This window comes from Protobothrops mucrosquamatus, unplaced genomic scaffold (assembly GCF_001527695.2).
Source record: "Protobothrops mucrosquamatus isolate PMUCROS unplaced genomic scaffold, P.Mucros_1.0 scaffold1989, whole genome shotgun sequence".
NCBI lineage: Eukaryota > Metazoa > Chordata > Lepidosauria > Squamata > Viperidae > Protobothrops > Protobothrops mucrosquamatus.
This window is the reverse complement of record NW_015388105.1, coordinates 190,734-216,610: the sequence shown is the minus strand read 5'-3', so window position 1 is coordinate 216,610 and position 25,877 is coordinate 190,734. Positions and strand designations below refer to the sequence as shown.

General features: G+C 37.2%; 1 protein-coding gene across 1 annotated transcript in view; it reads left to right on the top strand.

The window, feature by feature from the left end:
• NADSYN1 (NAD synthetase 1) overlaps positions 1-25,877 on the top strand; it is a 43,747-nt gene that overhangs the window by 2,255 nt on the left and 15,615 nt on the right. The window contains exons 3-15 of the mRNA XM_015823790.1: positions 629-745; positions 4,400-4,453; positions 5,771-5,860; positions 7,054-7,105; positions 9,811-9,899; positions 11,281-11,398; positions 11,863-11,994; positions 12,263-12,337; positions 12,519-12,643; positions 13,454-13,502; positions 15,886-15,988; positions 19,101-19,269; positions 24,005-24,140. Coding sequence (XP_015679276.1) covers positions 629-745; positions 4,400-4,453; positions 5,771-5,860; positions 7,054-7,105; positions 9,811-9,899; positions 11,281-11,398; positions 11,863-11,994; positions 12,263-12,337; positions 12,519-12,643; positions 13,454-13,502; positions 15,886-15,988; positions 19,101-19,269; positions 24,005-24,140 — 1,309 coding nt within the window. The remainder of the gene's footprint in view (positions 1-628; positions 746-4,399; positions 4,454-5,770; positions 5,861-7,053; positions 7,106-9,810; positions 9,900-11,280; positions 11,399-11,862; positions 11,995-12,262; positions 12,338-12,518; positions 12,644-13,453; positions 13,503-15,885; positions 15,989-19,100; positions 19,270-24,004; positions 24,141-25,877) is intronic.

Genomic DNA, 25,877 nt, shown 5'->3' with positions numbered 1-25,877 from the left:
CAAAAGAAAAATTATACAGAAATTGCAATAGTTTGGTATTCCAGATGTTAGTAGACTATAGATTCTATTCTACTAGACCATGGATGAAGTTATATAAGGAAATCTGATTTAAAATGATGCAATATGAGGCCAATGTTCCAAAGGAGTATTGCTTTCAATGGTATTCACATTAGCAAAATTTTGGCACCAAAATTAGACCTTTCAATTTTCCCTGCTTTTAATTGATTTAAAATTGTATTTTAACTGTATTTTAATTCATATTGTTTTAATTTTTGAATGATTACCTTGCTGCCGTCTATTTTGTGCAGTGCTTGCATTTTGCATTTCATTTCATTTTATTGTAGATGTTTTTATTCAAATGTTGGTATGCTTTCTTATAAACTGCCTAGAGAGCTTTAGTTATTAGGTAGTTTAAAAATTTTAATAAATAAAAATAAAATAGAGATAGTAATCCAACAACATGCTTTGTTACACTTACCCAGTTTCTCTGACACTTATTTTAATAAATTAATTCTGCATAAATAAGGTGAATAAAGGTGCTTTTATTGATATAATATAATTTAGAAAATTCATATCTTGCAAATAGTATGGGATTTTTTGTTATCCATATCTCTATTTTGTTTTGCAGTGGTTATGGCTGTTCAGATCATTATTATGAATCTGACATACTGTTACATTCGTTTCAAGTTTTGGCTAAGCTTTTGGAATCTCCTGGTACTGAGGACATAATATGCGATATTGGGATGTAAGTGTGTAATTATGTCATTGCGTAGTGGGGATAATAATAATAATAATAATAATAATAATAATAATAATAATAATAATAATAATAATAATAATAATAATAATAATAATAATAATAATAATAATAATAATAATAATAATAATAAAAGTTGGAAGGGACTTTGGAGGTCATCTTGTCAAATCCCCTGCTCAGGCAGGAAACCCTATACCATTTCGGACAAATGGTTGTCCAGTCTCTTCTTAAAAACTTCCAGTGTTGGAGCATTCACAACTTCTGGAGGCAGGTTCTTCCACTGATTAATTGTTCTAACTGTCAGGAAATTTCTCCTTAGTTCTAAGTTGCTTCTCTCTTTGATTAGTTTCCATCCACTGCTTCTTGTCCTGCCTTCAGGTGCTTTGGAGAATAGCTTGACTCCTTCTTTATGGCAGCCCCTGAGATATTGGAACAGTGCTATCATGTCCCCCCTCGTCCTTCTCTTCATTAAACTAGACATACCCAATTTCAGCAACTGTTCCTTATATGTTTAGCCTCCAGCCCCCTGATCATCTTTGTTCTTCTCTGTACTCTTTCTAGAGTCTCAACATAGCGCCCAATGTTCAAGTCTGTCAAGATCCTTCTGTATCTTATGCCTATCTTCTGGATGTTGGCTATTCCTGCCAGCTTGGTGTCATCTGCAAATTTGATGAGTTCCCCATCTATCCCCTCATCCAAATCATTGATGAAGATGTTGAATAGCACTGGGCCCAGAACAGAGCCCTGGGGCACCCCACTACATACTTCTCTCCATGTAGATGCAGTTCCATTGAGGACCACACGCTGAGTAGAGCCGGTCAGCCAGCTACGAATCCATCTGGTGGTGATGCTGTCTAACCCACATTTTCTATCTTATCAAGTAGTAGGTTGTGATCTACTTTATCAAATGCCTTACTGAAGTCCAAGTAAATTATATCCACAGCATTCCTCTGGTCCACTAATTTTGTCACCTGGTCAAAGCAATAAAATTTATCTGGCACGATCTGTTATTGACAAACCCACGTTGGCTTTTGGTAATGACTTTGTTTGTCTCTAGGTGTTTGCTGATTCTTTGTTTGATTATCTTTTCCAGAATCTTCCCAGGTATTGAGGTCAGGCTGATAGGTCTGTAGTTTCCTGGATCCATTTTTTCCCCTTTTTTGAAGATGGGAACTACATCAGCTCTTTTCCAGTCCTCTGGTAGTTCCCCAGTGCTCCAGGATCTTTGAAAAATATAGTTCAGTGGTTCTGCCAGTTCCTTCAGAACCTTGGGGTGTAATCCATCTGGTCCTGGTAATTTGAACTCATCTAGGGTAGACAGGTGGTCACTTACCATTTTTTTGCCTATCTTAACTTGTGTTTCTAATCTGTTTTTTATGGTACTGTTTTTGATAGGTTGGACTGTTTTTTCCTTTTGTGTAAAGACAGATGCAAAAAATGAATTAAGTAGTTCCGCTTTCTCCCTGTTACTTGTCACCTTCTTGCCACTTTCTCCAACTAATGGGCCAATCATTTCCTTAGACTGTTTCCTTGTTTTTTACATGTTGAAAGAAGCTTTTTTTGGTTATTTTTGACTTTTGTTGCAAGCCTTAGTTCAGTTTGAACCTTAGCTTTCCTCACTTCATCTTTGCAGGCTCGGGCTATTTGCTGATATTCTGCCTTAGTTATGTGCCCCTCTTTCCACTTTTTATACTTGTCCTTTTTATCTTTCAATTTATCAGAGAGTTCTTTATGCAGCCATGCTGGTTTCTTTTGAAAGCTGTTATTTTTCTTCTTTGTTGGTATTGTGCTAGACTGGGCTTTTATAATCTCACTTTTCAAAATTTCCCAAGCTTCTTGAGTTGTTTTCCCCTTGAGGATTCTTATCCATGGAATCCTTCCCAAGCTCTCTCTAAGTTTATTGAAATTAGCTCTCTTAAAGTCCAAGACTCTAGTTTGACTATGTTCCATTGCTTGCATAGTGCTGAATTCCAATATTGCATGATCACTTCCCCCCAAGATTCCTGTGGCTTCAACGCCTTCTATTATTTTATCTCTGTTCGTGAGAATTAAGTCCAATATGGCTGATCCCATAGTTCCCTTCTTTGTCTCTTTTTGGGAGACAAAGTTATTGCTAGGTTTATCTATATGATCTTCCACTTGGTGCAAAATTTGTCTCCCAGTTAATGTCACAGTAATTAAAGTCCCCCATTACTATTGTGATGTGCTTCTACATACCTTAGTTAACTGACTAGCAAAAAGTTCATCTAGTTCCTCTGTTTGGTTGGGTGGCCTATAGTATACACCTATGGCAATGTCATTTTCCCCCCTTTTAAATAGAGCCAAATGCATTCAAGACAGTTTTCACCATTGTTGTGCTCCATTTCTGTAGAGATATAGTTATTTCTTATATAGAGAGAAACTCTACTTTCTCTTTTATTTGGTCTGTTTCTTTTAAATAAGTTAAATCCCTCTAGCTGTGTGTTCCATTTGTGGGTTTCATCCCACCAAGTTTCCGTAATGGCAACAATATCATATCTGTCCTCATTTACCTGAATTTCTAATTCACCCTGTTCATTGCTCATACTCTGTGCATTGGTGTTGGTGTATAGACATTTGAGTCCTTTATGACTGACCCTGTGTTTACTTTCTACATGACCTGTGTGATGCCTGAGTTCCCCTGTTTTCTTACCACTTGTTTGATTAGTGCACTTGGTGTGACACTCACTATTAAAAGCTTGATTTTGCTTGACAGCAAAACACATCTATGTTACATGCACTGATAACCCTTTAATTTTTAGATTGCCGGGGACAGGAATGTTCTATATCAATTAACTCACTGTCCCCATTGTTCAGTTTAAATATTTTTCCCGAAAATCTGTGAATTTATTGCCAAGTAACTCAGTCCCTTTCTTTGATGGATGCAAACTATCTCTTTTGTACACGTTTTCATTGGAGTAACTGTAGACATCATGACTAATATAACCAAAGCCTTCCCCTTTACACCACTCCTTTAGCCACGTATTGAATTCTGCTATACGCTGGCCTTTTCCATTTTGCTCCTTATACACTTGTAAAATCTCTGAAAAAGTAAGCCTACAGCCTATTCTGCTAAATTCCTGTCCCAAGCTCTGGAAATCATTCTGCGTAGAGAGTACAACCTTTTGGGACAAATCATTAGTGCCAAGATGTACAATAGCATTCACATCACAGTCCTTGCTGGCATTCTTGACTATCTTAAAAGTATGCTTCTTGTCCCTGTTGACCTGGAAGACACCTGACCTCTTTCGAAACCTCTGTGTCCTTTCCTAAATTTACATCCCTTATAATTGAATCACCAACCAGAAGGTGGCTTCTCTTTTTGCATGCCTTGCTCTTCTTGCATTAGGAGACTGTTTTATAATAACAAGGTAGTTTAAAAGATTTACATTTGGCTTCTCCTTATATACAATAGATGACAGCAATGCAAACAGATTCTTTGGAGTATACTTTTGATCATCTTAATATGAGATTGTAATAGATACAAACAGAAATAAGAAATATTTCTTGCACATGGTTAAAAAAAAAATTTGAATGCAATCCAAAATCAGTTTATATTCTTAAAATAAAAAGGATCCAATTTTAAGAAAGGAAATGTATAACTTAATATCTTTATTCCTATAGGCCTATTATGCACCGGAATGTTCGTTACAACTGTAGAGTAATTTTTCTGAACAAGTAAGTAATTAGAAATACTATTTTGTAAGCTGCCACAGTCCTTGGTTGAGACGGACAACTATGAAAATCAATCAATGAAATAAATAAACACAAGTTGATTTATAAAACATTAAAGATACTGTTTTGTAAGCTGCCTAGAGTCACTTGATTGAGTTGGCCAACTTCAAATCAATCAATCACACAAACAAATAAATGCTGTCTGCCATCCTGTCCTGTGATCCCAGATAGTCAAGCTCTGCCTGGAACTGATAATCAGAAGCCTGAGGAAAATTGGCAGTGAAATAATTAAGGTTTTAATGCACATACTGAGGTTTTTCACATTAGGGTTTATTTAGACAACATTGGCTTTTGAAGATTTTGCCAGAATGAAGTATTTCCAGAATGAAGAAATACTTCTGAAGCTTTGCCTGTTCCAGGATGGTCCTAAGAACACTGAAGAGTTCCTTAACGAAAGGAAAATCACTGAAAATGAAGGACAACATTGCTTCTAAAGATTTACTATTCATAGAATTTTGAGGGAGAAGAGGATCTGAAAATCAGCTAGCCATTCAGACATTGCTTACCAAATGTAATTAAAGCCTTTAACTTTAAGGGGAAAATTTACTGTAACTGCATTTGGACTATATCCCTTGATACAGGAATGGAAACATTACTTTTTCGGACAATAACCTAGTTAATTGCTGAATAGTAGAAACAGTTTAACATTATAAAGCGATTTACTGTTGTTTGACATGCTGAGTTTCACTTTGAAATCAAACACAAGTTGGATGGGATATGTTTATTTGCTTAAACCAAATGTTGCTTATGCAATTAACCTTCTATGGCTAATGGAGAAACCAGTATGTTTATCTTGCAACCTTATGAAACCTTATGAAAAAGGTCTTTGGTTGCTGAACCAATCTAATTAAATCCTGACATCTCATCTCATCTCCTCCAGGCTTGAAAGATACTTATGTAAATAACTTCAGCCTATTTCATCTATTAGAGACCTGCATGAAGCTTTGAATGCTCAATGGAACAAACAGCTTTTAAGGAAACATAAAAGACAAGGAGGTACTCCTTTTTCAGGAGGCAAAATATTTCACAACGTTGAAGCAACTCTAGAGAAAACATGCGATCAACCCACATAACTTTATATGGAACGGCTCGAATCATAGCTTCTTGTTATAATTCTGTTCACATAGCCTAGAATTTGTAAGTTTGACTCTTTTTTTAGTGGATTTAGTATTTTTTAAATATGGTAAGTTATGATTTAAAACAAGTCTCCCATTTTCATAGTATATGCTTGTAAAAGGTTTTCTTTTTGTTTTGATCAAGGAAAATTCTTCTGATAAGGCCGAAGATAGCATTGGCAAATTCAGGAAACTATCGAGAAATGAGGTGGTTCACTCCTTGGAATAGATCACGGTAACCTCTCTTTCTTATATTTGCTTCTGCCCAAATTAGTCTGAAAATTTGGGTTACCCTTGATGTTTGCCACTGCAAGTCTGCATTAAAAGATCTTTCGGAAGACATTGCGATTTAAAAATATTTATGATATTAGCATCCCTGTATTCTAATCTATGTCATTACTGCGTAGTGCTAAGTGATAGCAGACCTGTAATAATATGATGGCTTTGGAAGACACTGTAGATTCTAATAATCTTAATTGCGTAGAATAATGCAAGCTACGATCACTAGATAAAAATGAGAACTGATTGTACTTGTGGCATATAGAAGTTTATGTTCAACGTTTTTCCCACAAACATCTCTGCAGTAAACCAGTATGTGCTCATCCATCTCACTCATTTTTGATGGATCTTATTGGGTTAGCTGTCCACGGTTTCCTCATAACAGCTGGTCTCCTCCTGAACAGCCTGCCTGGTTGGTAATAGAGTTGTTCTACTCACACCATGTGTTCTGCTATTTGGGGCTGTTTCATTATGGTGCTTAAGGGACCTGTCAGCTACACTGTGGGATATTAATGTTGTCCGCAAATAGCCTACAGTGAGCTGTGAATGATCTATGGGCAGCGCTAAGATCCACTGAGAAAAAAGGTACATTTTGCAGGTAGCACTAGCACTTAGACTTATATACCGCTTCACAGTGCTTTACAGCCTTCTCTAAGTGATTTACAGAGGAGTCAGCATATTGCCCCCAACAATCTGGGCCCTCGTTTTACTGACCTCGGAAGGCTGAGTCAACCTTGAACCATTCAGAATTGAACTCCTGGAGTGAGCAGTGAGTTAGCTTGCAGTACTGCATTCTAACCACTGTACCACTACGGCTCCGTGGTAGCGCAGTGACCCTGAGGATGTAACACTGACCCTCAAAAAACATGTTCTACATCCCCTAAATTCCATCTGCCATTTTGTGCATGCACAATGCAACAGAAATAAGGCCCAGACTGCAGAGATAGAAAAACCTTTATGATCTCACCAGGATTTGATCTCTAACAAAGGTATCCCAAATCAAGGGCAACAATAGTACAGGTAAAAAAGCCACCTGTGCAAAAAGTGACCAGTATTGTACTTAAGTTGCATGTGGCACAGATACAATGAAGATTGTTAACTGTCTCTTTAAAATATGTTATATGAAAATGTTTGAATTTTTTTTACTAGACATATAGAAGAATATTTTCTTCCAAGAATGATACAAGAGATTACATCTCAGGTAATATTCTTTTCTCCTGGATTCAAGAATGTTTTAATTTTTTTTTTGTAAGAGTTTTATTGGTTTTTTACAATAACAGCCTTAGTGCCTGGTGTACAGCGTGTTGTCTTGGTTCATGAATTATTTTTTACAATCAATAATAGTTAATTAACAGTCAATAATAATTTATTTTTATATTTCCATAATTAGTATATCAATGGATACTATATTTCCTTGATCCTCTCTTCTCCCAATAGTATTCTCCTTCTTCAGCATTAAATATAATTTTTGATATTATTCATACATAAATGATTAAATAAAAACATTTTCTTCTATATTTATACCAACAATAATAGCGTCCATATATAGCATTTTTTTCTTATCAACTTATGTTATTTTCATAAAAGTCATCTTATTGATTCACCATATATCTTACTTTCATAAATCTTGTTTAAGCTCAATTTCTCCATAATATTTGAACAATTCTTATCAATCATAATTTTCTCAATAATTAACATCTAAATATCCAAATTTTCCACTTAAATATGTCATCCCAGTATTTTCATATTTCATATATTATAGAAATACTATACTACTTATCTAGCATAACATCTACCTATAACATCTTTTCTAATCAATTTATATTTCACTTCTATTTGTAAATATTAATTAAATCACTATATAACTTTTTTCAAAGTTCTTATTAAGCCTAATTTCCCCTCAATATTTCAATCATTCCTTAATCCTAAATCTTTTCAAATTTAATTTGTCTTTAAAGTTCAAAGTTTTCCTTCACTTTCATCATCCCAATATTTTTACATTTTGTATCTTATCAAAAAAAAATACCATATTACTTATATCTCTTATCCCACTTATTCTAAAAACCAAATATGGCTAAATAAACAAATAACTTTGGCTATAAACAGGTTTATAGCCAAAGTTATTTGTTTATTTAGCCATATTCAAACAAGTGTTTGCTTGTATAATATTTCATCTGGTAGGGCGAATCAAGAATGTTTTAATTTTATGAAGGTCTAGGTAAATGGATGAAATGAAATTCAAATCTTTCCTCTTTGGGAATTCTTGGAGTTGTGATCCAATTATAGGGAGACACCAAGTTAGATGATGATTTCCTTAGCCTCTTTGGAATTGCAGTTGTATAACCAATAACTTTTAATATTGCTTCATTTCTCTTAACTTTTGAGATATAATTAAATAAAAATAGTTCATTGACCTAATTATTTGCTGATACCAGTGAAATGCACTTAAGGAAAAGCTGAAATAAACCTTGGGCTGCTTAATTTTTTTTCTAAACTTTTCTTAAAAGTGATAGATCTTTTACTAGCAAGATACAAAAAAATTGTATACTGCATGTGCCTGTTTTGAAAAATGCGGGCTTTACCTAAAAAGTCAGTTCAGACTTTATTAATACTTAAGAAAGTAAGTCTTAAATATTTAACTTTGCTGCTTAGTAACATAAGGAAGTATTGTATTATTTATAATTACCAAATATTTTTATACCTGAAGCTTACAGTAGACTTACATAAAATCCATACCATAGCAGTTAGATTGACTATAGCTGGTAGATCTATTGGTACTTTTTCTATCTTGGTTTGTTTTTTCCTTTGAAAATGTTTTACTTCTCTTCCAAAAAGCTTTTTCAGTTCATAGATATATACCTGACAGACATATACCAGATAGATGATGTCTTTTTAATGGAGTATACTGTGGTTTCAGAAAGCAGTATAATAAGGGGCAGTCAACCTGTTGCTTACAGAATGAATGCAGTCCCGGAATCTTTTCTTTCTATCCGTTGGAATTCCCAAAACTCATGCTGCTGTAATTCAACACTGAACAGCAGCAGATTCTTGGTGCACACATATGCAAGTCTATGACTGTAATAAAATTTTGATTGGGTTGGATTAGATACATACAAAATAGAAAAGTTTAACATATGAAAATAATAGCAAGACAAAAGTCCATTCCTACTTGGGGCTGCCTTTGAAGGCTACTTGAAAATTTCAATTGGTATAACAATGCAGCAGCCAACTTGCTAGCAGATGAGAGCCACTTTAGGAGCATGCAGCCAGCAGCAGCCCATTGGCTGACGGCATGTTTCCAAGTACTATTCAAAGCTCTAATTATCGGCCCTCATCGGCATGGAGCCATCTTTTCTCTGGGACCATCATCTGTGACTAGAATGTACCCATTATGTGAATTAGCTTGGAGGTAGATTAGCAGATTCTTTCCTCTTGGGAGTCTGAGAAAAATGTGAAAGCATGTTGTGTCATTGGCAGCCCCATCCCTTTAGAAAACCTTATCCTATGAGATTCAGACAGCCTTCATACACTTGACATCCTAAAATGTGGTGAAGACCATTTTTTTTCATCAAGAACTGGGGCGGAAAGTATTCTTGTAGGGATTTTTAAAAACAGATTTTAATTAATTATTTTTAGATTTTCAGAATCTTGGCTAGAATAGAAGTTATCTAAACCTGCAGTTAAGTATTTCATTTTCCCTTCCCATTTGCCCAACATCATTTGAGTTATTGCTCCGATGCTTCTGACTGGCAGGGTAATTTTCCTTGCATTTGAATATTGAGCACACTACTGTATGTCTTAACCACACTTGGGACAAATATCTTCATTTCTATTGATCATAGTTCCAGTTATGGATTCCTTTTATTTCAACTCTGATGGTCCATCCACATTCTTTGTTTATCTTAGGACAGCGTTCCATTTGGTGATGCAGTACTAGCAACTTTGGATACTTGCCTTGGGACTGAAATCTGTGAAGAATTATGGATACCAACCAGGTAAAAGGAATAGGCTTAAGTCTTCTTTATAGTTCGTTTAGAAATGTTAACTGCGCTAATTTCTGTACACAAGGAAATCTTTTAAGAAATTGAATATTGTTTCTTCAGTGCCTAATTTTGAATTTTTTGATAGTTCTTTCCACAAGGCTTCTGCTAAAACAAAACACAACAAATCAAAGCTTGCTAGATACACTATGCAGATACATTTGTTGCCCAAATGGAAATGCCATAATTATTAGGAATATATATTCATATTAGTTAGAATATCCCTATATGTTAATACCACTGACTCCTTCAGAGGAACCTTATCTTTCTTTACCTATTAACACCAGGACAATCACAAAAAAGCCAAGTAAACTCATAATCTCACTATTGGGCTGTAATGTACAAGTAATCCTTGACTTATGACCTTTCATTCAGTGACTGTTTAAAGTTATGGCAATGCTGAATGAAGGGACTTAATGACCATATCATCCAAAATGATACTATGATCAGTTGTATTGAAGATCTCTGAGAGATCAAGGAGGTTGGGATGGATGCACTATCCCCATTATAGATCATCTACAAGCTCAGGCAATGCCATTTGAGTACTACTTGTGGTCCTGAAACCTGACTCAAAGGGCTCCCGATGATCCACTTCCTCTTGAGCAATAACATTCATTGCACCTAAGCATGCTAGGTTTCCATCACATTAAGGCCTTGTAGATTTGACATCACCTCTAACATCACCGCCTCTGACAAGTTGAACAAGAAACCTATAGATGCCACTGGGTATATGTCTACTACTCCCATGAAAATCTTCAGTTCCACTGTCGTTGGTGCTCATCAATTTAGACCTAACAGCTGATTGGTGGTGCTTCCAGGCTTGCACTCTGCACTCACAATAGTTGATCTGTGGCATTGCTGTAGTTGAATAGCTGATCCCCAAGACTGACCAAACTGCTGTGTCTCCAACATATTCTCCAGCTTCTGTTGGTCCCAACTACAGTATATCTGGGAGCCAGCTTTCTCCAAAGCTGGTTGCTGGTTGCTTAGACGCTCCAATTACTTCAGCTTTCACTGTTAACTACAGATTGCGTTTATAAAACAATTCCAGCAACCCAAGAGGAGAAATCTTTAACTTCATACACCCCAACTCCACCCCTCAAACATACCATTAAAATTAAGTTTTGGCTTGCCATTACGGTTAGTAAGTCAGACAATCAATCAATAACAATTTCATTGAGTTTATACTTTTCAAACAAACAGGATGCTCCTGTTGGATTACAAATTCCATTAACTGCTCAGTTCTTTTATTCTTTTGTAGTATATCATAATAGTAAAATAAATCTTTTGGATTCATGTAGGCAAGCTATTTATTTGCTTGCCATTTATTTTATAGCCCTCACATTGAAATGGGAATTGATGGTGTGGAAATCTTCACAAATTCCTCTGCAAGTCACCACGTCTTAAGAAAAGCACACACTCGAGTGGAGTTGGTAAATTCTGCAACAGCAAAGGTATGTTCCTGGCATATTTTTAATGTTTTTTTTAAAAAAAATTTGTTACATGACTCAGGATGATTTGTGAATTATCCTGAGGCTCTCCTGGTGATGGGAATAAGACACTGTGATGTGTCAGTACATCTTCTCCTTATAACTTCTTACTGTTCTGTCACCAGAAATCATCTCTATGTAGAAAAGCAACTGGTTGCAGTTGCAGATTTGCATTGTACCTATTAAAGGTTTCCAAATCATGATTTTTCTGCTGTAGTAAAATGAATTTTTTGACATGCACTGGCTTGCTTTTGCCTAAAAGTAAACATTACTGTGCTTCTGGATTGCTTCAGCAATAGCCGAAATAGTGGTGCTTAGTGCTGTCCTAATTAAGATTGCAAAACATTTCCTCTACTGTCTAAAAGTACAGTCAAAGGTTGTTGTAATTAGCAGCACATGCATTTACATTAATATATATCTTTTTCCAGAATGGAGGAATCTACGTCTTGGCAAACCAGAAAGGCTGTGATGGTGATCGCTTGTATTATGATGGATGTGCCATGATATCTATGAATGGTGCTACAGTTGCTCAAGGACGTCAGTTTTCATTGGATGACATAGTAATGCTCTAGCGGGGGGTGCAGTGGTTGATTATGTTGGTTAATATACATTACTGTATTCAAAGAATGCTCCTATCTGTGAGGGTTGGCACATAACAGGAATTTTATCAGTATCGGCGGGATTAAATAAGATCAAAGTGCTTTTGTGCCTCCAGTATAAACTATATAAAACTAGTTCCACTACAGTTCCACTATAGACCTCTAGTGAAAAATGGTTTTGAAAATGTTGTACCTAGAAGGATATCAACTTCTCTGTCACTTTTTTCAGGAAGTTCTTGTTGCCACTTTGGATTTAGAAGACGTCAGAAGTTATAGAGCAGAAATATCGTCCCGAAACTTAGCAGTAAGTATTTCTTGCTTGTGTTTTCATTTTTTCCCCTTATAAATAAGTTTAACAATGTGTGCTAGGCATAAGTCTTTACCAGCAATGAACATTAAGCAGAATTGTCAGATACATTGCTTTTACTGAAAAACATTATGTCATCTGTGTGGTATGACATTATTTCTCTTTTTTAACTGACCAGGCAAGCAAAGTGACTCCTTATCCTAGAATAAAAGTAAACTTTGCATTATCAAGTTCTGACGATATCTGCACACCCACAAGTGAACCTATCCAGTGGAAGTATCATAGTCCTGAGGAAGAGATCAGGTAGGCAAAAATGGGTTATGTATGGCTCTGCCTGCACCAAGGACATGTGGCTGGAAGCTATAGGGAGGGGAGGCCCACATAGCAGACGGACATAGCAGCATATACTCAGAATTGGTAGAGGTTAGGGTTGGTTAGGTGTAATTCCTATAGACTTTAGTCACTCCATCTTCATTCTTTTTAGTTCAAGCGTGCTGTTCCATGGAGTGATCTTGTAGACAGAATTAGTAAAGAGGAAAATCCTCTTCTCTTAGCCAAGTTTCTGTGTTACAGCTAAGGGTTTAACTAGTTTAACTACTTAACTAGTGCAACGTCTGCATAATCCATAAAGAATCCCAATTTAAATTTACATAAAATGATGTCCTATGGCAGGGGTACCCAACCTATGGGCCATGGCCTACTACTGGACTGTGAGGGGTTTGCAACTGGGCTGTGGAAACGGCCGGTGAGCATGCGTGCATGCGCACGCATCCTCACTTGGGCGAGCACATGCTTCAGTCCTATGATATCATATGCCTTTGGAAATTATCTTTTCTTGAAGGAAGGACTTTTCATTTAGGGTAAGAACCTTCAGCTGCAGTGAGGACAAAAGAATTTTAAATAAAACCTAGGCTCTTTGGAATTTCTTCTGAGTAATCCTACATAATTGTGCTGTATATAATGGATAATTGTGCTCAGCATAAATAAAGGAGCATTGCTTTACTATAAAACATTCATGATGGTAATTTGTGATCCCAGGAAGAGAAATGACATGATTTTGTGAAAGTGTACTTTTTATATTTGTTTTAAAATATGTCTGCTGTTAAATTTCAGCCTAGGTCCAGCATGTTGGCTTTGGGACTATTTAAGGTGTAGTAAACAGGTAAAGATTTTAATTTGTTATTAACTCGAGTTCTAAGCAGGGGTAAAATCTGTATGAAGATTTGGGGAAAGAAGGGAAGATACATATATATATATATTTATATATTTAACTAGAAACTTGCAGTGGCTTAATGGACCTACATATGCTGCCTTTGTGCTGTTTATGATCTGACTCATCACCTACATCATCCTATATTATCTTTTTGGCAGCTTGACTTTTGGATCTGGCTCTAGAGCAGCGGTTCTCAACTTATGGGTCGCGACCCCATTTGGGGTCGATCGACCACTTCACGGGGGTCGCCAAGCAAGGCTGTCTGCCATTTTTTTCCCTTTTCCGGCGGGTGCCTTACCTCCCTTGGGTTGGGCCAGCTGGTGGTCGGCCTGCTCCGTCTCTGCCGCTTGCCAGCTACGCCTTGGCCGGCGCAGGGGGCGGAACCACGCATGCGCGGCGCTCCTGGGCAGGGAAAGTCCTCGACTTACGACCGGTTGGGTAGTCCTCGACTTACGACCGGTTTAGTCCTCGACTTACGACCGGTTGGGGGTCGCGGCATTAAAAAGGTTGAGAACCACTGCTCTAGAGCAGTTGGAATGAGACTGAAACTGGTTTTATACAGGAAGAGCTTGGGAATGAGCATTTTGCCATTGGTAAAAAGTCTTGCTGCCTGAGCTTGTTCTCTTTCCCACTTTCCATAAAGCATAGTTCCCTATTATTATATTAGAGGTTTTTACACTGAGCAAAGGGATAATGCCTTTAGTGCAGGGGTGTCCAACTCGCAACATCACGTGATGTGTCATAACTTTTTTTCCATTGCCGGCAATGGGGTGGGCGTGGTTTCGGCATGGCGCATCTGGCCTGCGAACTGGCAGTTTGACACCCCTGTCTTAGTGGCTTTGCAGCTGAAATTTTTGACATATATGAAGTAAATGAATGCAGCATGAGTTGGGATTGGGATGAGTGGTGCCTTGTGTTTGTAGCGTTGTCCATCTGCTAATGACTTAAAGCAGGGATCCCCAATCTTTGAGTCAATAGGCATATTTGGAAATTAAGAGCACGCTATGCATACTCTCATAAATGGAGGAAACTCCATTTATGAGCGTATATATGAACTGTATACATGAAATGTAGCAAACTCCTTAGGCCAGAACTCAGCTCATTTTTATCTTTATCCTAGGCCAGTGGTGGCGAACCTATGGCACGGGTGCCAGAGGCGGCACTCAGAGTTCTCTCTGTGGGCACGCGCGCCGTCGCCCCAGTCCTAGGCCTTCAGCTGAGTTTTATAAAACCTTTTCACTTTAGGCCCCCACCATCGTGTGCAAAAAAAAAAAAAAAAAAGGTTCAATCATAGTCAATTTCAACTTCTCGCGGAAAAAAAAAAGATCTTGCAAAGTTGGAATTGATTGATTGAACTTTTTAGTCCCACCCAGTCTGTCGTTACCACTACAGCCATGCCCAGCCAATGGGCCACGCCCAGCCAATGGGCCACACCCACCCGGCACTCGACGATGCATAAGTGGGTTTTGGGTTGGAGTTTGGGCACTCAGTCTCTAAAAGGTTCGCCATCACTGTCCTAGGCAGGTGATAGCCAACTGCCATATTATTTAAGGAAAATTCCTTCGATATCTGTATGAACTCCAAAGATAAATCTACAAAATAAACTGTGCTTGAGGCTGCTGCTTTTCTCTGCAAGTTAGTAGTTTCCAATTGACTTTAGAGGATCTTTAGAGAGTGGGGGCAGGAAACTTAGTAAGCTCCAAGGGGAAGCATTGGTATAGAAATTGCCTCTGTTTAACAAAAAAAGGACTTAATTTGGAAAAAAGCTACAGTTGGTTAACTGCACTATTGCTGCCTTAAGTAGGTTTGCAAATTTAGTTGGGCTGATAATATAGTTACCAAATACATTTATATAGTGAGCACTTGCTAGAACACTCATAATTTATATTTTATGTGGTTATTTATCTGTTAAGAGTCATAATTCAGAAAGGCTGATAGGGTGGGAAAGGGAATGTAAAAGTATTCAAATACCAGTTCTTCCATATTCTTATGTAATGGCTGTCTTTAATTGTCATTGTTCAGAGAGACAGTTCTGAAAAGAGAGGATCCAAATAGTAGATAATTTCAGACAAACTAATAGCATCTTCTTGTCTTGCCTTTACAGCTGCAGGATTTTAGACAATATTTTCTACATCTGTTTTTAAATAGATTAAACATGGTAAATTAACCTTCATTTTGGATGTTAATAATTATGGGCCATTCATGGATAATTGCAACTAGAACTAAATAATGTCAAAGTATAAAATTATGGTTTGAAGATACAACTCTTGAAGAATTGAATACATGGTTCCCAGCAATGTTCTAATTTGGTTTCCTTATTGTGATTGTTAAGGGAGGATTTTTCTTGCCACTTAGTGGTGGTGTGGACAGTTCTTCTGCAGCCTGCATTGTCTATTCCATGTGTCTTCAGATTTGTTATGCAGTAAAAAATGGAAGTAAGTGCATTTGAACAGTACGGATTACCAAAGGTTAGTTGTAGCTATGTTAGTTTTCATACTTCTAGGAAACCTTTTCTGTGTTTAATTTATTCATTGATTATATAGATTTTTTTTAAATTGAATTACATCCTTGGCCCCTCTGGCTCCATCATTTTTGACATTATTTGACATTAACCTTTTTAGGAAATGTACAGATGGAACTGAACCTGTTACCCTTGACCATTAAATGAGTATATCCGCAAAGAATTCTCTAAGCATTTCACCATGGTTCAGTATTATGAAATTGTAATTTCATAATATTGCACCATGTGATTATAATTAAGGCTGTGCAGTGCTTTGGATTTGAAAGGGAAAATAGAATTCTTTGAAGTACACGGTAGGGATATAACATCTGTTGACAACTTCTTAAAGCAGCTGCATCTTGTCTTAAAACCATGCAGCTGCCTTTCAACAGCTGTAGTACAATGCTGGGAAAAGATGCACATTTGCCTCTTGGAAATTGAAGTTCTACGCCCACCTATTCCAGGTTGTATTTTGGTTAGACTATTAATAGGTACGTCTAACTTTTTAGTCTCTCTGTATAACACATATGACCTAAAATGTCCAGTGCTCTATGGCAGCTGTGTTTTCTAGAAAAAAAAATTAGTACTGTGAGCAAAATCAAGAATAGTTGATCCTTTGTTACCAGTTCTCTCACTGAGATATTCCCAAGAGGTTTTCAAGCAAGCCTTTTTGTCAACACAATTTGAAAACTACATAGGTGATATGTTTCTGTACTTAGAACATTTGCTAACTAAACAGGATGGAATTAGCTTTAAAGGTCTAGAACTTTCTGAAAGGAGTATTTTGTTTGGAGGGTCAAAGGGTTTCATAATGTGAATCACACATCTTTTTCTGCAATATACAGTATAAGGTGTTATAATATATCTGTTTATAGATATAATTACATCGGAGAAAATTACAGTGTTGGTTGCCAAAAATTCCCTGAGATAATTGCTACTGGCTGTTGCCTCCTTTGAAATGCTGCTGTATTATTAAGTTGGGAGAAGGAGAAATCATACGATGAAGTTATAAGTGTGATTAGCTGTAATGGTATGTCAAAAAGATTTGAGAAACTGGGCAAAGAGATATTAACATATCGCTCACTGCCTCTTTCTTTACAGTCTGAGTAGTTAGGCCCCTTCTGAGCCTCTTTCTCCGCAGCTGTGGATTATGCCTTCTCTAATTGGATTGTTCCATAGGCAGTGTCAAGTCTGCTAACATTGGATGTTCTTGCCCCTTTCTCTTTGCCCCTTTCTCAAGTTCTTTCTAGCATATAAGCAATGCTTGAGCAAGATCCGCAGGGTTGTCTGGGACGCTACACATCCTCTTCACGACCTGTTCTCCTTGTTAGCTTTTGGGTGGAGGCTTTGTGGTGTCTGAAACAGAACATCCAGATTCAGCCACAGTTTTCTTCCATATGAAATCAACCTTGTGAACTCTGAAGTTTCCTCTTTCCGCTGTGTGTTCAAAATGGACAGTGATTAATATTTATATGTATATTTATATGTATGGCTGTAGGCATATAAATGTGTGCATATAGCTTGTGTATATGTATGTTATGTATGGGTATGGGTAGATCTATACTTTCTTTTGAGAGCAGGCAACAGAATTTCATTTTTAATGTGGACCAGTGTGTTCACAGTAAAAAATGACAATAAAGGTTATCATCTCATCTCATGTATTCCTGTCCTGTCTTTTTATATAACTAACAGTCAAATATATATATGAGGCTCATAGGCAGATCTAAAGACAATAGCCTTCTTCCAACCATGTTGTCACTGATTACTGGTTGCTTGACAGCAAGCAACATTATCATACCTTATATATTAACTTTGTGTTTGTGAAGAATATTTTTATTAATTCCTTATTCTCCTTATACATCCAACTTAATTTTATTATGCTAATTTCATATCAATAACCTGCCATACTATATAAATTCTATAAAGTGCATTTCATTATCCATTAACTATCATTAAAAAAAAATCCAGCTGAGGCTAAATTTTCTAGTCCAATTGATTTCAGTCAAAGATTATAACGTGTGCTCGTCTCTCTTATGGAAGCAGGGTATTTAAAAACAAAAGGAGTACAGGTACTCCTCGACTTGCAACGATTTGTTTAGTGACCATTTGAAGTTACAATGGCAATGAAAAAAATAACTTATGACTGTTTTTCACACTTAACAATTGTTGCAGCAACCACATGGTCATATGACCAAAATTCGGACGCTTGACAATTGGCATATAGTTTATGACCGTTGCTGTGTCCCAGGGCCATGGGATCAACCTTCTGACAAGCAAAGTCAGTGGGGGAAGCCAGATTCACTTAACAGCCATGTTACTAAGTTAACAACTGCAGTGATTTGCCTAACAACGGTAACAAGAAAGGTCCATAAAATGGGACAAAACTCACTTAACTGTTTCACTTAGTAACAAAACTTTTGGGCTCAGTTGTGCTTGTAAGTCGAGGACTACCTGTAAATATATAAAATAATTGGTTCTATGTTGGAGTAAAACATGCATAGGAACATACTGTATCAGAATAAAAAACAAGCTTAACTCTTGCTTTTTGAAATCAAGACATGTTTCTTAAATATTCTCTCACTCAAATTTAATATTATTGCATGTATGTCCTGATTTTAGAGACTAAAATGGACGTTCTGAAACTTGAGCTGGCCACGAACAAGGAGTGTATATCGGAGGTGGTGACCGATATACACTCCTTGATGTATGCAGATTGGTGTACATCCAAAGTGTCAATAAAGTTGTTGTTGTTGTTGTTAATTAGGTCTTACGCCAATCTGTAAATTAAAACACATTTCTGTTGTGGTTAAGATACTATCTTCTTCTGCCATAACATGGTTAAGTAACTTGTTCGGAATAGAAGTAAATTTATATGTGCATTGATCTGTAAATTTAAACAGGCTTAAATTAAATAGTTTTGCTTAATGCAGGGGTTTATTTTCTGAAGTGAAATAAATGGTTTTCAATTTTATGTTTTTCTAAATGCAAATGTGAAAATAACGTTTTGTCCACACTCCTCTTTTCCCTGCCCCCTTGTCTTTTTTCAGATCAGACAGTTTTGAATGATGTACGCAGAATTGTAAATGATGAAATGTATATACCAAAGGAAGCCCAGGAGCTGTGTGGCCGTCTTTTAACAACTTGCTACATGGCTAGTGAGAATTCTTCTCAGGATACTCAAGACAGAGCCAAGTCTTTGGCTGAAGAAATAGGCAGGTATAAAAATTAACATTGAGTAGTTAAAATATATTGTGTCCTTAAAAAACATAATAGCCCCAATCTGGTGTGATTTGAGGATGGTGGGTGACACGTTCTTTCACAACAGCCTGTTGTTTTTAAAAAAAGGTTTTCTGAACCAACCCAATAATACTACAGCTGCTGAATTTTTAGTCCATGCTACCTGCTCTTTTGTTCATGGCCTAAATGTAAGCTAGGGTTTCAAAATGATCTTCGGTTGCTTATCACATTTGAGGAAGAAGTGTTTTTTCAGATCAGAGCTACAATCCATCTAATCCCAACTGTTCTAGATTACTACTCTCCTCATTTCTTTATTCTTGGTCATGCTTGACACAGTTGATGTGAGTTGTAATTGAAAACATCGGAGAACTCCAGGTTGTCTCTTACTCTTTATAGCAGAGGTCAACTAGGGACGTATTTTTAATAAATTCACTTTGTTGCTATAGAGCAATCTTTCTCAGCCTCGTGCGCACACACTCTCACATACCCATTTCCTATTTTACAGAAAAATACGGTAGGTCCCTGGACAAATCTATATTGAAAGAAAAAAGAATTTATACAACTAGCGACAAAGGAAATGGACTTTTTTTTTTCAAAATAAATAAGAAAGGAGACATCATTTCAAAATTCGTGGGATACAGCTAAAGCATATTTTAGAGGGTTGGCTATAATTTATACTGCTAAAAAGAACAAAGAAAGAAGACAACAACAGTTAAAGCTAAAGGAAGAATTTAGAAAATTAGAATTAGAATTACAAATAGACCCACAAAACAAAACACTTAAAAAGCAAATGGAAATAATAAAGCATAAATTAAACCTCGTAGAGGCAGAAACAATGGCTCAGCAAATTAAAAGGGCTAAATAGAACTTCTTTGAAAATGCTAACAAACCTGGGAGATGGTTAGCACATAAATTGAAAAAAGAGAAAGAGAAAAAACTGATAAACAAGTTGCAAGATTCAAAAGGTGAATTACAGTTTCATAATAATACAATAAAAAAACATCAGATTTTTATGAAACACTTTATGATACAGAGAAAATTTCAAAAGAAAGAATATAGTGTCTACCAAAAATTCCAGAGAATATTCAAAACATATTAAATGGTAAAATATCGATGAAGATAACAGAGGCCATAAAAAGGCAAATAAAATGACAAGACCCCGGGCCTAGATAGACTACCTGCAGAACTTTACAAATCCTTACAAGATATACTAAGCCCAATAATGAAAGAACTGTGTAATGAAATACACTTGGAGGCTAAAATACTAAATACATGGACCTAAAGAAGATTCTGACTTGTCACAAATAAAAAATTATAGACCGATATCGTTATTAAATGTAGATTATAAATTTTTTGCCTCAGTAATAGCAGAAAGATTAAAGAAATTTCTGACTGAATTCATACATACAGATCAAAATGGTTTTTTACCTAAGAGACAAATAAAAAATAACTTAAGAATGATTCTAGATGTTTTGGAGTACTATGAAACCCACCCAGGGAAACAGATGGCATTAATATTTCTAGATGCACACAAGATGTTTGATAACATAAATTGGCAATTCATGTTCCAGCAACTAGAAGAAATGGACTTTGGAGGAAATTTTATAAACATAATCAAAATAATCTATAACAAACAAACAGCTAAAGTAATTGTAAATGGAGATTTTATAGAAAATTTTAATATTAAAAAAGGCACAAGACAGGCATTTCCACTATCATTGCTATTTATATTAACACTGGAAATATTGAATAGAAACATCAGGCAAGATATAGAAATTAAAGGACTGGAGATAAAAGATGAAAATTATAAACTACAAGCATTTGCAGACGACTTGGTCTTTATACTAGAAGAACCGCTTGAAACAAGCATTAAGCTTATGGAGAAAATAGAAGAATTTGGAGAAATGGCAGGGTTGAAAATAAATAGAGAAAAGACTAAAGTGTTAACTAAAACTCTTACAGAAAAACAAAAAAATCAATTAGCAAAAAAACAAATCTCCAAATAGTTAAAAAAGTTAAATATTTGGGAATTCAATTAAAAGCAAGATGTGCAACAATTAAAGAAGACAACTACATAAGATTATTAAAACAAATAAAACCAGATCTGGAAAAGTGGAAAAATCTACAACTTTTGATGCTGGGGAGAATAGCAACAGTGAAAATGAATATCTTACCAAAAATACTTTTTTATTTCAAACAATATAAGATTGGGAAAACCTTTTTTGAAGAACTAAACACAATAATACTGAAATTTATTTGGCAAGGAAAAAAAGCCAGAATTAGACTGAAAATGTTACAAGAAGAGAAAGAAAATGGAGGACTTGGACTGCCGGACTGGACGTTATATTACCAAGCAACTATATTAACATGGATAAAAGAGTAGATAATGCTTAGAGACAAAAGATTACTAAACCTAGAGGGGCATGACCTACAATTGGGATGGCATGCCTTTCTGTGGTATGGAAAGAATAAAATATATAGATACTTTCAAAATCATATAAGAAATGCACTTTTCTTAGAATGGGAAAAAATAAAAGCAAAAATTTATATTAAAATACCTGGATGGCTTTCAACAATGAAAGTGTTTGCTTACCCAAACTTGATTAACAACGAGAAAGTTGTGACCTATAAAGATATTTTGGACAATGAAGGGAAATTGAAGTTTAGACAAGATTTAGAAGAGCATGGTATTGATTTATCATGGTGGCCATATTTGCAAATTCAAACGAGATATGAAAAAGATGTTAAAACAACGGGATTTTACAAAGAACAGACAGAATTTGATCAGATATTGCTGAAAACAGATGAAAAACTGATTAAAACACTTTACAAATATTTGCTAAGCTTAAAGATGGAAGAGGAACAAGTAAAAGAAAGAACTTTGGATATAATAAATAATTAGAAAAGTGGCAAAGTTTATGGGAAAGAAACTCTAAAACTGGGGTGTCAAAACTCGCAACATCACATGATGTGTCACGATGTATTGTGAGTTTTCCCCCATTGCCAGAGCTGGGGTGGGCGTGGTTTTGGCATGACACATCCGGCCCGTGGGCCGCCAGTTTGACACCCCTGCTCTAAAATAACAAAAGCGGCAACGTATAAAGAAAACGTATACAAAATGTTTTATAGATGGCACTTAACACTCATGAGATTAGCAAAAATGTTTAAAAATATGTCTATTAAGTGTTGGAAATATAAATAAAAACCAGGTACTTACTATCATATCTGGTGGACATGCCCTAAAGCTAAAAGACTTTGGTCAAGAATACACATATGGTTAGAGAAAATAATTAAAAAACATAGATTTTAAGCCAGAATTGTTTTTGTTAGGCATAATAGTAGGGAATTACGAGAAAGAATGTATATGCTTAATTTTACATGTATTAACTGCAGCAAGAATAGTATTTGCTCAATATTGGAAAAATGAAAACCTTCCAATGAAGGAAGAATTAATTAAGAAAATCTTAGATTGTGAAGAAATGGACAGATTGACATTGAAGATAAAAGAGAAAGAAGATTCAGTATACTTTAGAACAGGGCTTTTCAACCAGTGGTACGGGTACCACCTGTGGTACATTGGCACCTGGCAGGTGGTACGCAACCATCCCAGTAAAGTGGTAGCGGGGGAGGAGAATGAGCTGAACCGGTGGCAGCACCACACAAGCCTGAGCGAGAGATGGCTGGAGCTGTCAGGGCTCAGTGGAAGCACCAGGATCAGCTCCAGGCTCCAGCTGGAGCGCCGATCACCTGGAATGTTGCAGCATCTCCAGGGTCTTGTGATTTATATTCAGATGCTTGGCAACTGATTCATATTTATGACTATCACAGTGTCCCAGGGTCATGTGAAGTGACCAAAACCTGCTGAAACCACCCAGCAGACGGGGGGAATAAAAACCAAACACCCCCCACCCCACCCCCGCTGCCACAACAATGTGAGAAATGCTCACAACAATGAAAACTTCGGACAGGAGGAAGAGCGCGGCCGGGCGGGCAGGCAGGTGTCTTGCTCGACTGTGGCTTGGGGGCCACTTTTTGCAGTGCCATTGTAACTTCGAACAGCCACTAAGCGAACTGTTATAAGTCGAGGACTACCTGTACTTTATCATTTTTTTCCTTTTTTGGGGGGGGTCAAGTTTTTGACACCTTGCTAGGCAACTGGTGGTACTCGGGTATTGCCATATCCTAAAAGTGGTACAATGGGTGAAAAGGTTGAAAAGCCCTGCTTTAGAACATGGGACAATTTTTATCAATGGCTAGAAAAATGCGTTAGAGAGAAAGGAATGCGATATGTAGTATGTAACATTAAATATGTATTAGTAAGAAGAATGTTGGGTGAAGTGAAGATGTAAGAAACATATTATTAACTAACATATTGATTATGAAAACATAGAAACTAATTATTACTGATTTTTTTTCCTGCTTATGCAAAAAGTCAATTTTTATTTCTGTATCTTATGTTTTTAATATTTTTATATTTATGATTTTAAATGTAAGCCGCCCAAGTCACTTTGCAGTTGAAATAAAGGGCATATAAATTCAATCAATAAATAAGTAAAAAAAAATATTTTCTCTCTCAAAAAAAAAGAGAAAAGAAATGATGAAAGCATTATTGAATTTTGAATTGCATCCTTTCTTTATTAACCTGTTGTGCATGTTTTATTTGTTATTAGTACTAGTTTGGATACAATTACAAAGGCTGTTTTTCTTTCCCCAGCTATCATGTCAACGTAAATATAGATGGTGCAGTAAAAGCCATTTTGGCTATTTTCAGTACTGTGATGAGACGATCTCCTCAGTATCAAGTGCATGGAGGAAGCACGAGAGAAAACCTGGCTCTACAGAATCTGCAGGTAGTATAATAAGAAGAATATTTGTAGCTCAGGGTTGAAATGAGGGGTCCTTGGTGGTCTTAGAGCATAGTTGTTTTCTTGCAGACGTTTCATTACCCATCAGTAACATCATCAGTGCTATTAGGGAGTGGGGTTTGCTCTCTGTTTATATTCTAATGACTTGTCTTGTCAGTGTTAATGGGGATGGTTCTTTGGTTTGGGCTATTTACTGTTTGCTTGTTTGGCAGTTTCATGATTGAAGTATTGTGTACTTGATTATTTGTCTGATGTTTAAGTTGTGTGGATATTTTATCAAAAAGTGCCTGACCACTCAACCCAACCCAACACAACACAAATCCTAAAAAGAATAACACTGCCATACATCAAGAACATCTCAGAAATCCCCAATAGACTACTATAATCATGCGGAATCAGCGTAGTACACAAGCCAACTAAAGCCCTTCAAGATACCGTAAGCAAACCGAAAGACTCAACAACCCTGGAAGAAAAAACAGGAGTCATCTACAACATACAGTGTAATCACTGCAACAACCACTATGTAGGACAGTGGTGGCGAACCTATGGCACGGGTGCCAGAGGCAGCATCAGAGCCTTCTCTGTAAGCACACATGCCATTGCCCCAGCTTTGCCTCCGCCTGCGACCCCCTCCTCACCAGCAGCCTCCCTGGAGGAGAGTCACCCCTGAGCATGGCCCACGCGGAGCAGCGCAGCCAGGGACATGGCAGCCAGGCAGCGTAGACAAGACTCTGCCCTCATGCCCCAACGCGCACAGTTGATGCTGCAGGGTGTGGGCAGAGGGCGTGGCTGCCATGGTGCTGCTGGGCTGCCTGGGCGATCTGTGGCGGGCCCTGGAGGCAGTGAGTGGCCCTGCGGGCAGGCAGGGTGGGGTGGAGTGGGGCCGGGGCAGGGGGCAGGGGGCAGGGCAGGGGTGGGGCCAGTTTTTGGGCACTCGGTCTCTAAAAGGTTCGCCATCACTGATGTAGGACAAACAGGCAGAGAACTGGCAGAACGCATCCATGAACACCAAGACCTAAGCATCTCTCTACCAGCACCCAGATGAGCATAGATTAACTCCAAAATTAACATCAGACCAACAGTCAAGTAAACGATACCCCAATCATGAAACTGCCGAACAAGCCAACAGTAAACAGCCCAACCAAAGAACCTCTAAGACAGAGATCCCCAACCTCTGGTCTGTGGACCAGTACCGGGCTGCGACATGCCAGCAACCGGTCTGCACAAACAAGGAAAGCCCCACCCACAGGATACAGGCAGCAAACAAAACCACGCCCCCTCCGGTCCAGGGAAGAATCTCTCTCCATGTAACCGGTCCCTGGTGCCCAAAAGGTTGGTGACCTCTGCTCTAAGATCACCCCTACCAACACTGACAAGGCAAGCCACTAGAATATAAACTGAGAGCAAAATCCACTCCCTACTAGCACTGATGATGTTACTGATGGGTAATGAAATGTCTGCAAGAAAACAACCCAACTCAGAGAGCACCAAGAACCCCTCAGTATAATAAAGATCCTAGTCACGACTTCCGGTGGCAGGCGCCTTCGCTGGACGCAGCTGTTTGCTGCTCCCGCCTGTTTCTGCGTAAAAGCCGTTTTGACAGCCTGCATCAGCTGTCAAACGGCTTGATACCTTTCCCCTGGGCATAGGGGGAAAGGTGAGCTGCCCGAGGTAGGAGTTGAGTCCCCGAGTCGTCCCTTGTGGACGATGTAGGTGAGAACT